The sequence below is a fragment of the Bubalus bubalis genome, chromosome 17 (genome assembly GCF_019923935.1).
Source record: "Bubalus bubalis isolate 160015118507 breed Murrah chromosome 17, NDDB_SH_1, whole genome shotgun sequence".
Classification (NCBI taxonomy): Eukaryota; Metazoa; Chordata; class Mammalia; order Artiodactyla; family Bovidae; genus Bubalus; species Bubalus bubalis.
Window position 1 is genome coordinate 35480985 of NC_059173.1, and position 14170 is coordinate 35495154.

General features: G+C 35.1%; 1 protein-coding gene across 1 annotated transcript in view; it reads right to left on the bottom strand.

Annotated features, from left to right (window-relative positions):
• The window catches only part of FSTL5 (follistatin like 5), an 880400-nt gene that overhangs the window by 54370 nt on the left and 811860 nt on the right, over window positions 1–14170 (bottom strand). The window contains exon 14 of the mRNA XM_045163154.1: window positions 11317–11441. Within this exon, the coding sequence (XP_045019089.1) occupies window positions 11317–11441 (125 nt within the window). The remainder of the gene's footprint in view (window positions 1–11316; window positions 11442–14170) is intronic.

Here is a 14170-nt window from a genome sequence, read left to right on the forward strand (position 1 = left end):
TTCTCCGAAACATTACATTATATACTAATAAAGAATAGTAACCTAAGTGAATATTCTGTCAAACAGGGGCCAGTCTATTTGATTTATCTATCTTGGGCTCTTTCCTTATAAGACTCAGATAGAGCCTGTTAATATGGGGCAGAGACCAAGTAGGGGATCAGACAACATTAACTCACTCAAGAAATAATGCAGATAGCTAACTGAACACACACACACACACAAAACACACACAACACTAAGCTGCAAGCACTCAGTAATTTTCTGTCTTAGCCATTTTATACTGCATGTGTGGGTTTACCAATATGCAGAAGAATGTAGGTAGTACTGTTTAAAATAAAACCAAATCCAGTGAACCAGTAGTGTGTTTACTCCTTTAGAAATAAGGTGAAGAAAGTTATCACATGTTTGAGTAGAAGAAACTTTGAACCCTAATTAAGAATCCTGGAGCATATGCCAACAATAAATTGTATGTGTGTGCACTCAGTCGTGTCTGACTCGTGATCCCAGGAACTGCAACCCATCAGGCTCTGCTGTCCATGGGACTTCCCAAGTGAGAATACGAGAGCGGGCTGCTATTTCCTCCTCCAGGGGATCTCCCCTACCCAGGGATTGAACCCTCATCTCCTGCATTGGCAGGTGGATTCTTTACCACTGAGTCACCTGGGATATGTAGTATTGAAGGAAATATTTGTTTAATAAACAATTTATGTCTGCCTTTTTTTATTTGGCAAAGAGAGTACACTAGGCCCTGAGAATCTAAGAATTCAAGAAGTCCTGACAGTCTAGAGTTTGTGTTTTCATAGAGCAGACAAGGAAGGAAGAAGAAGCTCAGAGAAGCTGAGAAAGCAAAGGTCATGATTTCAGGATTTCTAAGTGTTTCAGATATTCAGTAAAAGCAGAGCTAGATAGAAAAAGTTCCAGCTCCTGAAAATTTGTAATACTTTCTGTTAGTTTATTTCTGTTTGTGGGAGGAATTAGCATACAAGAAGGAAGGGAGCAATAGAAAAATTGAACCTCACTGAACTGTGATTTTGCAAGATCATTATCTAGGAACCATTTTTGGAAACAATTTTAACTGCTGCTCTCATCCTGATGGTATGCTTTTCCTAAAAAGGCATGAAACAACTGATATTTTCAGTTTCTGATGTGTCTGGCTTTCAATGTAATCAGACAATTTTAGTGCTAAAACTGTATCTTCATACACCTGTCCTGTCCATGAATCAAGCCACAAGTATAGAGTTCTCTTGATATATGGCCAGCCAAATATATATATATATATATATATATATATATATATATATATAATTTTGCTTTAACAGATTTGATAAAATATGAGGAGAATGATATACTTTAACTTTCACAGAATGTTTATTTTTCCCTTGGAGAAGCTTTAAGGAAACATATATCGAAACCAATCTTTCGTAATCATTTTCTTGCTATAATTTATAAAGAAAAAGAGTGCTATAGACCTCTCTCCAGACTACCAGAATGGTGCCTGCTCCTTGAGTGCAGACACAGACATTGGCTGTGTAGAGATTATGTCAGATCTGATTCTGGATAAGCCCTTAGACTGTCACTGCCATATTTTTGCAAGCACTCATTCAACTTTTCAATGACCTAAAAGAGTATTTCCAGTTGCCACCTTTGTCCTTTCCAGCCCACACAAAGTGGGCCTTCCCTGAGGTCCTCTTTCATAAGATTCCTGAACTCTCTATCCAAGCTGAAACATTCACTGGAATCTGTTTTACCCCTGGGGTATGTGATAGGGAAGTGAGGAGTATCAAGGAAATTTAGATTTATTTGTCTGCTTTCATTAGAAGGTAAAGTCCAGAGGAAGACAAAACTTTGGGGACTGTCATTTTCAGATTTTTTCTGGTTGCTTTCAAGGTCTACCTCTCACTGTGATGCACAGATACACTCTGTTCATCTTATTGTTTGTCATGTAATCCTTCATTGAAATACACACACACTCACACACACCTTCCAACCATATCCATTAATTCTAAGACTAACCCTAACCCAATCTCCGCTAAACTGCTCCATTTTCCTCTCAAGAAATAGGAGTACTTTATAGGTAAATTTCTAGAGAAATGTAATCCAAACAAACAGGAGAAGTAGTTTGAAATTCTAGGCAGTAAATTCAAATGGTGGTATTGAGGGATGATTTCAAGCGCAGGCAAGACTTTAAAAACATCTTAAATAGCGATAGTGTTGCCTAAGTTACTATCTTCCTTTCTGACTTTTACAGAACAAGTTCTGGGGTAGATACATAAATCAGAAATGATTTATTTCTTGTATTACTCTAAGCATCCTCTGTGCCAATTGACATTGCCCTATTTGAGCCAGTTGGGATTAAACTCTAGCTGCCCTCCAGTTTGAGAGAGGACAAGAGATGAGAGAGGTATGATTTGCAGATGTTATGAGGGTCAGACTGTAAATACATCTTTTTTCATCAATTGAAACCTGTTTTCAATTGTATCAAAAGTACTATTTTAGTCAGTGAAAATATTAAGAATTTCTACTTAGAGCTCTAAGTAGCCTAAATGTTAGCTGTGCCCTTCTATCTAAGTAAAAATATTTTGGCAGTAATCTTTATTCTTTTTTTATTCATGACAACTCAATCTTCTAAGAAAGAATTCTGCTAATTTCTGTATTTGTTGTAGCTTTACTTTCTGGTCTTCTCAATGTCTTGCACTAAGCTTTATCAAAGTCCTCTGCTCTGAACTACACTGGCCTCTTGTATCAATCACTTTCACCTTCCCATCTACTACCAAAAAAAAAAAAAAAGATCAGTTTTGGAAGAATTATCTAAGATTTTTCATAGGAGACCTAGTGGAAATATTCCTTCACTCATTGCCTGACTCTCTGCCACTTCATTAGTTTTGCCTTCTATCATGTCAATTCTCATTACCCTGTTTTCATTCAGAGATTTTTTTAAAATGTGGTAAATGATAAATTACTGTCAAATTTATTGTTTTTATTCCATGTAGACAAATTCTAGTAGTATTTGCACAGAAAGTTGCAATAATTACATATACTACAACAGGAAACTGACATTTAAACTTTTCTGTCTCCAGAATGGCCCTCCGAATAAAACACAATCGCGTATGTAAATATCCATTCTCTCTGAGATTTGATGTGTAACCCAGCCATTGTAATACAACCATTCTTCTGAAAAAAAATACATTTATTTTTAAATTACTTTTTAATTTATTGCTAATTAAAAAATTGGTAACAAAAGTTATTAAATTCCCATGCATTGGCCATATCATAAAAAATTAAAAGTAGTAAGCTATACAATTCAAATATATATATATATAATGATATAATAACTTAGTTCTTTAGATAAAATTATGAGTAAAATAATAAAACATTTGCTTTACATTTGTAGAGCACTTTTGATTAAAAAGATAATGAATTATAATTTCAATTTTTTTTTATAATTTCAATTTTTATGACATTAAATAGACATAATTGAATCTTCTGAGAATTGCACACACATTTTCATATGTAATAGTCTCTTTTAATTTTTTATCTATCTGGACATTTGTTTTGAGTTCAAATTGAAATTCCTCATGTAAGAAATTTATATTTTTCAGGTCATTACAAAATACACTTCTTAGAAATATATAATCTTTTCAACTTTAGAACTATGATTAATGGTTTGTTAATGACTTGTTGAAATTTAAGGTTTTTAAAGAAAATTTTCTATTAACTGCCAGTCTAAAAAAAGAATGCCTATTTAATATACATTGCCAGTTCACTGAAATGCACAATGAATTATTAATGTGAAAAGTATGTCATTTGTTGAATATTCAGTGGACCTATTTTTGAAAAAAGTAACAGAACATGAGATATGAAATGTTTTATTCGTAAGTGAAAATCACTCAGTTGTGTCTGACTCTTTGTAACCCCATGGACTTTCAGCCCATGGGAATTCTCCAGGTCAGATAACTGGAGTGGGTAGTCTTTTCTTTCTCCAGGGGATCTTCCCAACCCAGGGATCGAACCCAGGTCTCCCACATTGCAGGCAGATTCTTTACCAGCTGAGCTACAAGGGAAACCCATTTTATTCTTACTTGAAAGCAAAAAGGCATCATTGTGGAATAATTGAAATCAACATATTTTAATAAACATCAGAAAATCATGTTTTATTAATTAAATTTCAAGTAATTTATATTTTCTCTAAATATTTGGGAGATGGATTAACCAAATATCTATTATGGAGTTTTTTAAAAAGTAAACTTATAGTCAAAAAGTGTTAATCAGTCCCTTTCAGAAGCTTAGGAATTACTTTACTGGGTGAGGCAGAAGTGTAACCCACCCTCTCTCATCTTTCAGGAAGTTAAGTTCAACAAACTATATTCACAACTAGAGCTAATAAATACAAGGCATATAGAATGGCTGCATGCTTCTCTAGAGTTTTTTTGCACCATCTCCTGGACAAGCACTCACATTCAAGAAAGAGACAAGAATGCAAGCTTGGTTCATTAGCCAGAACACAACAGTTTAGAGATCATTTTGATTTCAATCAACTGTATTACCAGTATGTCTGGTTTAGTCCAGACACAGGTTAATCTTTTGATTTTTATAGAGAAAGAATGGATAAATGAAACCCAAAGAAGGTACTTTCAATAATAACCACTTCTAAGCTCTCCTGCTATAGAGTAATATTATCAAGACAGTATGGTACTGGCACAAAGACAGGAATATAGATCAATGGAACAAAATAGAAAGCCCAGAGATAAATCCACGCACATATGGACACCTTATCTTTGACAAAGGAGGCAAGAATATACAATGGATTAAAGACAATCTCTTTAACAAGTGGTGCTGGGAACTCTGGTCAACCACTTGTAAAAGAATGAAACTAGAACACTTTCTAACACCATACACAAAAATAAACTCAAAATGGATTAAAGATCTCAACGTAAGACCAGAAACTATAAAACTCCTAGAGGAGAACATAGGCAAAACACTCTGACATACATCACAGCAGGATCCTCTATGACCCACCTCCCAGAATATTGGAAATAAAAGCAAAAATAAACAAATGGGACCTAATTAACCTTAAAAGCTTCTGCACATCAAAGGAAACTATTAGCAAGGTGAAAAGACAGCCTTCAGAATGGGAGAAGATAATAGCAAATGAAGCAACTGACAAACAACTAATCTCGAGAATATACAAGCAACTCCTACAGCTCAACTCCAGAAAAATAAATGACCCAATCAAAAATGGGCCAAAGAACTAAATAGACATTTCTCCAAAGAAGACATACAGATGGCTAACAAACACATGAAAAGATGCTCAACATCACTCATTATCAGAGAAATGCAAATCAAAACCACTATGAGGTACCATTTCACACCAGTCAGAATGGCTGCCATCCAAAAGTCTACAAGTAATAAATGCTGGAGAGGGTGTGGAGAAAAGGGAACCCTCTTGCACTGTTGGTGGGAATGCAAACTAGTACAGCCACTATGGAGAACAGTGTGGAGATTCCTTAAAAAACTGGAAATAGAACTGCCTTATGATCCAGCAATCCCACTGCTGGGCATACACACTGAGGAAACCAGAAGGGAAAGAGACATGTGTACCCCAATGTTCATCGCAGCACTGTTTATAATAGCCAGGACATGGAAGCAACCTAGATGTCCATCAGCAGATGAATGGATAAGAAAGCAGTGGTACATATACACAATGGAGTATTACTCAGCCATTAAAAAGAATACATTTGAATCAGTTCTAATGAGGTGGATGAAACTGGAGCCTATTCTACAGAGTGAAGTAAGCCAGAAAGAAAAGCACCAATACAGTATACTAACGCATATATATGGAATTTAGAAAGATGGTAACAATAACCCTGTGTACGAGACAGCAAAAGAGACACTGATGTATAGAACAGTCTTATGGACTCTGTGAGAGAGGGAGAGGGTGGGACGATTTAGGAGAATGGCATTGAAACATGTAAAATATCATGTATGAAACGAGTTGCCAGTCCAGGTTCGATGCACGATACTGGATGCTTGGGGCTGGTGCACTGGGACGACCCAGAGGGATGGAATGGGGAGGGAGGAGGGAGGAGGGTTCAGGATGGGGAACACATGTATACCTGTGGCGGATTCATTTTGATATTTGGCAAAACTAATACAATTATGTAAAGTTTAAAAATAAAATTAAATTAAAAAAATAGAGTAATATATGAATAGAAGTAATAGTATATGGCCTGGGCAATGTCACTCAGAATGGCGTGGAATTCAGTTAGGGAATTCGATGAGTGAGTGGTGCCAGATTTCATTCTCAGGCATTTATAAAAATGGAAATTAATCTCCTGAAATTCAAATTCCTCAGGCTACTAGGAAACAGACCTACTTCAGGCTCTGAAGAATTTTTAAAGTGCTGAGAACTTCAAATTTTCCTAAAAAATGAATGACTTTCCAAATTTTGTGAAGAGTCAGTTTTTTTTTTTTTTAAAACTTCATGATTATAAGTATCAATCTTTTAATATAGAATTAGGAAGTTGTTTTCTCTAAAGTTCTTTGATTTTTATATACTTTACAGATGAAAGAAGCCTGAGAATTATAGATTAAAAAAAGAAAATAGAGAAGAAACAAAGCAGAGAGAAAACAACAACAAAAAACTTTTAGCAAAACTGTAGCTAATCATAGAGCAGCCCTTGCTACAGTATAGATTATGAATAGTTCTGACATTTCTATTATGGGCAACTTAATATTCACACATTATGTTGTCCCAGTTCCTAGAAAAAAAGGGATTAAGCTAAATTCACAATAGCCAGTGGGAAATGGTGTTGCTGGGACAATCAGGCTGGGATCTGTCAAGAGACACAAGTTCTTCTTACTGCTACTTACTGCTTCCACACACATAACCATTCCTGTGTGCTTGATGCTGTGCCCACCACCTGTCAGATATTGTGTTAGCTGCTGAGAAATCCGGTGCATAAGAAATACCATCCTCCCTCAATACTATGTAGTCGGATTTAGGAACAAGTGTAATACTTACTTACTTCTTTATTTCTATTCTTTTGAGAAACATGAATTAAGTGCCTTCAAGTTTTGAAGGACTAAGGACACAAAACCTTGCCCAAGTCCCTGTGTCTCTGTCTTTTAAACACTGACTCAAGAGTTAGTGTTACTTGCTCAGTCACGTCAGACTCTTTGTGACCCTATTGATGGGCCGGCCAGGCTCCTTTGTCCATGGAATTCATTCTGGAGAGGGTAGCCATTTCCTTCTCCAGGAAATCTTCCCAAAAGAGATCTCTGGCATTGCAGGCAGATTGTTTACCATCTGAACCAGCAGAGAAGGGGAAATGTGAAGATGTAGAAACAAAGAATAGTTCTTGGGCCAGGAAACATAATTTAGACTATAAATTAGCCACATGGCAGAATCACCAAACTCCCAGTTTCTTGAAAGATACAGATAAAGACCTGATACACATTCCTAAGCTGGTTTTATTGGAAATGGACTCCAGCAGATGAAAACTGCTGATCATAAGAACATAGACTCTAGAATGGTTGAAAACAGAAGGTTGACAATGCTTAAAACTTCACATTGATGCCAACTAATATAGGAATTATTCACAAGCTGATCACATCCTGGACCATAAACACTATAAAACTCCTCACTACTCACTCCAGGGCAGGTCATAGTCTTGAGGACATTAGCCTGCTGTGGCCTCCTTTGCCTGACAAATCAATAAAAACTACCCTTTTTTACTTCACCCAAATCTTTGTTTCCACATTTCTATTTAACACTGGTGAACACAGTTCAGGTTTCGACAACAGATATAAAATCCTGACACTTGTCCAGAAGCCTTTCAGACACGCAGAGTATAAATAATTTGAAATGAGAGAATAGCTATGTGAGAAAAAAGCAAATTAGTGTGATAATGAAACAGATCAGGACCCTATGGTCCTTGTCCCCATGTCCTCAGCCTGCCTTTTGTCTGTGGAAAAGCTTTAGTCAAAAAATAAGTTTAATCAGAGAAGTGAGAAAAAAGCAGAAACAAAGAAAACCATCAAAGGAGAACGAAAAATAATAGTTTACCTATTAAGCATAGTCAAGGACCTGTAGTGCCTCCTCAGAAGAAAGATAGTGCTAAGTCGTATCCAACTCTTGCAACACTACGGACTGTAGCCTGCCAGGCTCCTCTGTCCATGGGATTCTCCAGGCAAGAATACTGGAGAGGTTTGCCATTTCCCCCTCCTTGGGATCTTCCCGACCCAGGAAATGAACCCAGGTCTCCAGCATTGCTGGCAGATTCTTTACCAACTGAGCTATGCAGGAAGCCCTCCTCAAAGGCTATAGATCATATTTGGAGCCATATCTGTGAGCTGTCTTATAGATACTGAAACTCCCACCAGGTGGAAGAAGTTAACAACATAATCACCAGACTGTAGTAGCCATGATATGAGCTGCCACGATTCCCAGAACTGACCTCAAAGAAATGGAAACAAAATGACCCTGGAACTAAAGACTAACTGTTTTCAAAACAATCAAGAGGACCCTGGTTAGACGACCAATGACCAATATCAAGATGACTATCAGTGCTGATGGTGCTGTTTCTTCTTGTACTCCCCTTTCTCTGTCTATAAAAGCTCTTGCCCCTAGATTGTCAAGTTTGGGCAAGGGAATTGGTCTTTGGACAGGCATCCACCCTCTCCCCTGGTTGCCTGCCAGCATCCAAAATAAAGCAAACTTTCCTTTCCACCAATCTGGCTTCTTTAATGGATTTTGAGTAGTGAGCAACCAGACCTGGGTTTGGTAACAATGAAGGGTCAGAGGAAGAAAACTAATATTAACTAAATACATATTATGTGTCAGACCTTCTATCTGGCCTAGAATTTACACCAAATACAAAAGTCACAAAATAGTCTCAAATTCTGAAAAATACAATTCATAAAAGAGGAATCTCATAACACAAGCCACATTCGCATAGGATAAAATGTTTCATGAATTGCTAGGAGAAAAGACTTTATCCCTCAGGTTCTCCTCATATGGAATAAATTCTCATTATGTTAAAAATTCTTTACATATTCAACAGTTTATTTTTGGAAATACATGCTAATTTTTACTCTTTCTTTTCACTTTAGTAATAGTGATAATTACTGTAAAATGTAACAGGAATTATGATGATCATTCATATTCCTTAAAATGGAACTCTATATATTGGTGGAGCTTCCTGGTGACTCAGGAGCTGGTGGCTCGTGCAATGCAGGAGACCTGGGTTTGATCTCTGGGTCATGAAGATCCCCTGAAGAAGGGGATGGCTACCCACTCTGATGTTCTTGCCTGGAGAATCCCATGGACAGAGGATTCTGGTGGGCTACCATCCCAGAGGTCACAAAGAGTCGGACACAACTGAACAACTAAGTATGCATGCATATGCTGGTAGAATTGCTATAATTTAATTTAGAATTCTTACAAGTATTGGCAAAATATCTATGTATTTGACTGTATATGTATAAAAGAAATAAAGGAACTTAGAAATATCCTCAAGCAATACTTTTCAGTGTTTCTTATAAAATATAGAAATAACCAAAAACTTTTGCTTTACACATGCTAAGCTTATTTGCATAATCTTCCAATAATTATTAGCTCTGACTACAGCTATGTAGTCATCATTCTGACCCTAAAAACATATGTTCTGACAGCATATCAATTATACAAACAAACATAGAACCACACATGGTGTTTACTGCATCCAGACAAAGTTAAACTCCTAACTCTGGTAGCTATAGGGAAAAAATACCCCAAATGCTATACTATTATCCATAGTAGTGTTACAGATAGGAATTTTGACTCAAATAATTGTATTAATAGTGTGCTTTAAAAATTAAGCCAAGTTGATAAGACATATATTAACTATACTAAGCTATATTAAGTATATTAAACATAATAATAGGGAATAGGATGAGATAAATAAAAGTAAATGCTACATATTAAATGATTTACTAGTAAAAATTTATCAGCAACTTGAAGATAGCAAACGGATGTTTATTAAACATAACATTCAATGTCAATTAAATAAAATTTTGTCCTCATCAAATAAGGATGAAAACATTACATATTTTTAGGTATCTCAGCAGTTGGGACCATTTTCAGTTTCTAAACTGATTTCTTCAGTCTCTGAACTCTTCCAGTGTTTGCAGTCAGACCTAAAGATTATTTGTTTATGCAAATGCTTTTCAAATATGCTGAATTTTCATTGAGTTTGACTTATTTTCCATGAAAACAGTTAAAAAATGTGAAGCATATTATAATCACTTTATTGCTGAGTGACATAATAGGCATTCTGAAAATAATAAACAATTACTTGACAAATATATTAAACTCTTTTAAACATATACTTGGCTTCCCAAAGAACAGTTTCTACATAAAACCTTGACTGTGAGCCACAACTGTTATTTATGAATTTCCCTTTTTATTTTTGTGAGTTGAATTTTTTACTGTTTCAGAATTCTTAAACTCCAACTTTTAGACAAGATAATTTTCACTTTAATTCAAGGGGAACAAATATACACAAAGATCAAATAATGGCTCATATAAAATATGTGATATAGTCTCCCCTCAACCAAATTCCCTTGAAAAAGATAATACAATATTAGTTTTGTTCAGATTCATTAGTATTGCTAAGCAATACTTTACATTTCCAATAAATCAATAAAATATGTAGTTTTAGAAATTGTAAATATCCAAAGTTTCCCACTTTAAACATTTAAACCATTTCTGTGATACTCTACAGTGATATCATTAGAAGTATTTACTTTTTTACTTCTTGTGAATACACTGAGAGACTGAATGAGTAAGCATGTTTTCTCAAAGTGCAGACCTTAAATATTTCATTTCAACTTACTATACATCCTGATACAATGTTATATTTGTTTCTTTATGGGCAAAATGATACAAGAATGTTATTATAATAAGTTGAATGGATTTTGCTGAGAGTGGTTCCCTTCTCTGAAATGAACTCAACCAAGTTCAAATTTTAGCATCTTGCAAAAACCTAATCAGAACTTAAAGACAATTTGCAAAAAATAGTAAATGTAAAACTGATTTAAAAATGCAACCATACCTTTATAAATTCAATTCTCTGCTATATATGAGGGATTAGAATACAGAAAATTCATAACTAATGTTGATAAGTAAAAGTTCATCAAGCAGATGAAACAAAGTTAATCAAAGTGCATTTATGTGTGTATTTGCTGTATAACAGAATTTTTCTTCCGGTGCTTCCCCATGACTTTCTGTCAAAATTAGAGAGAAATCTAAAACTTGATGCTCATCCGGTCACTCACCTTATGTGGGTGATGAGGAGTGTGGTGGTGGGAATGAAGAAATCGTCCACCCTGTCAAACTGCTTCCCCACAGGCTGGGTGTGGATGGTGTGGTGTGGTACATTCCCACTGGCCAGGGTTATCACCTAAACAGAATATTGTGTTTAGATCTTGGCCAAGCATGTCCTTAGTAGGATCAGAGATGAAATAAATCTTTGGAATTTGTTTGCATAGACTCTTTATTTTAAACCTTAATATTAGTGTATTATTAAGCAAATTGGAATTCTATTTGCTTATTTCAATGTAGAAACTTCTGTTTATAAAAAGGAAAAAATGGAAAACATTTTTTCTTGAACAACTTCTGCTTAAAATATAAAATAAATTTGCATATTGATAACTTCTATATTATAAAAATGTTACTGCGTTAATAAGAAATATAAAAACAAGCATACATATGATGCAAATTATTAAATTTGTTTCTTTTTTCTTTGTTCCTCCCTTTTCCTTCCTTCCTTCATAGCTTTATTGAGGAGTAAATGATATGTAAAAAACTCCCCTCCTATAGAACATAGTTGGAAATATAGGACAGAAAACTCCAAAATATATCATTTGACATATTTTTGCTGTTAGAAATCTTAGGTTGCATTACATTTTATATTTTTCCTTTAATAAATTGAAAATAATAGATTTAAGCAAGTTTAATCAAAGAGATTTTTTTTCAAATATTCACCATTAATTGATTTTAAAACTTTCATATTTCTTAAAAAAAAAAAATCACTACATTTAAGCTCTTTTATCCCATTTTGCTCCAAATTCTTTGTTTTTCCTTCTGATTTCTCATACCTCCACATTTGTCCTATTGTCTCTGCTTCACAGCCATTGTTCTGTATGAGCCTTTTAATGTACTTCCTTGCCTTTATTTTACTTCTTTTAAACCCTTTCTACTTGTGGTTACCAAATTAAACATCCTAAACTATTGACTGCCTAATAGACTTTCCTCCCTCAAAACTGAGTGTCTTCCTTTGGTTTTTAAGACAGAAGTAAATATCATTTTTATTTTTAGTTTTTTTCCCCTGAAAGGTTAATTTTTCTTCATTGCAATGATTATACTTCCATTGAGTTCCATTGGAAATTGCCAAGTTCAAGAAAATAGATTAATTATTATAACAGTCAAGATAGGTTCAGTCACGTTACAATCAAAAACCAAAACAGAACAGAAACAAATCCTTACTTCTTTACTGCTTCTTTATTTTTTAAAGATAAACATTTTGTTTTATACCTGTTACTTTCCCAGAGGTCTTTGGCAGGATATCTATTGCTTTTAGTATTTTTATTCTGTTTTCCATGAAGAAAGAACAGCCAACTACCTTGAATATTTTCATTCGTGGCAGGCTTATTTTGCCAGAACTAATCATATGGCTCCACCCAACCAAAAGGATACCCCTCTCCCCTGTCACGTGCCCAGGAAGAGAGAACCAATGTACATGGTTAAACTTTAAAGACATTGTACCTATTTTATTCATGGTTATCTTATTAATGTGTATCAGTGAGAAAGTCCTCACTGGACTTCAGCCACTTATAATAATGTCTACAAGACTATAATAAGACTCAACAGGATTATAACAAAGGGACTCCCCAAATTTTTTTCCATTAGGTTGTACAGAGGTTATATATTTCTCAGTATGCATGTAGATGCATTTGAAATTAATAATAGTACTGACTGACAACAGCAATAATAATACTGAGAGCTTGCTATGTGTTAATATGTGTTCTAAGTAGTTTACAGGCACCACAGAATTTAATACTCAAACTCTGATGTGTGTATTGCATCCCACATCATTCACACTCCTGAAGGCTGATTAACTGAACCTCTCTTCTGCACTTGTCATTGTCTTAGATTGTAAAATATGCAAAGCCACACCCCCAGTTCCCTTCAGTCTGGACTTTCCCCCCTGATGGGTCTAGGCCCTTCTTGATCCTGGAATTGAGCAGGAAGTGGTGAATTGCCAGGTTCGGGACTGAGTCTACTGACTTCAAGGACACAGACTGATCTGGGATGCACTTTGATCAATAGGTGCACTCTTGCAAAAATCCTGGCTCATTTCTAAGAGTGTCCTGCTGCCTGCTTCTCTGTGTGTGATGGCTGCAGTAAACTGAGAGACACCACTTCCCACTGTCGCCTCATCTGACTGGGCCTATGTCCTGGCCAGTAGAAGAATGCAAGGACTTTACTCCAAGTTGTTCACTGGAGATATTTTCTTGTCAAATTGTTGTGTGTTTGTAGTATAGACACTGCGTTTATGTCGTAAAACTGAAGATGACTGCTACATGAGTTTTAGAATTTTATGGAATTTCTTAAGTTTTCATAAGACATAAATGCCCATTAAAAAGAAAAAAAAAAAACTATGATAAATCTTTGAGACTTTAGAACAGTAGATGGAAAATCATTGTCTTAAATACTTAAAATTATGACAGTTTATGGGTTTATATTAATTAATTATAAATATCACATAAAGTAATATATAATAAATATTGCTTTCAGACTGGACAAAGACATACAGATTTAATTATATTTACAACATGAAAACACAGAGAAGGGCTTTCAGATCCTTGATAAAATGTTGTGCATGTTCAAGTTTAAGAGGGTAACATTATAAGATACAAAACATTAGAGCAAAGAAGTACTTCCTAGCCTCATACCCTAGCAGTCTCTAGATGTGAGTCTTTCACCATCATGGCACAGGGACACTAGCAAAATGGAGAGCTTGACAATGGTGTTTGGTTTCAATTCAATTTTTCCAAAGGAAAATCAATTCTCTTTTTCAAATAAATCTTAGATCTCATTATTTTGAAAGACATTTCCTGATAATCTTAT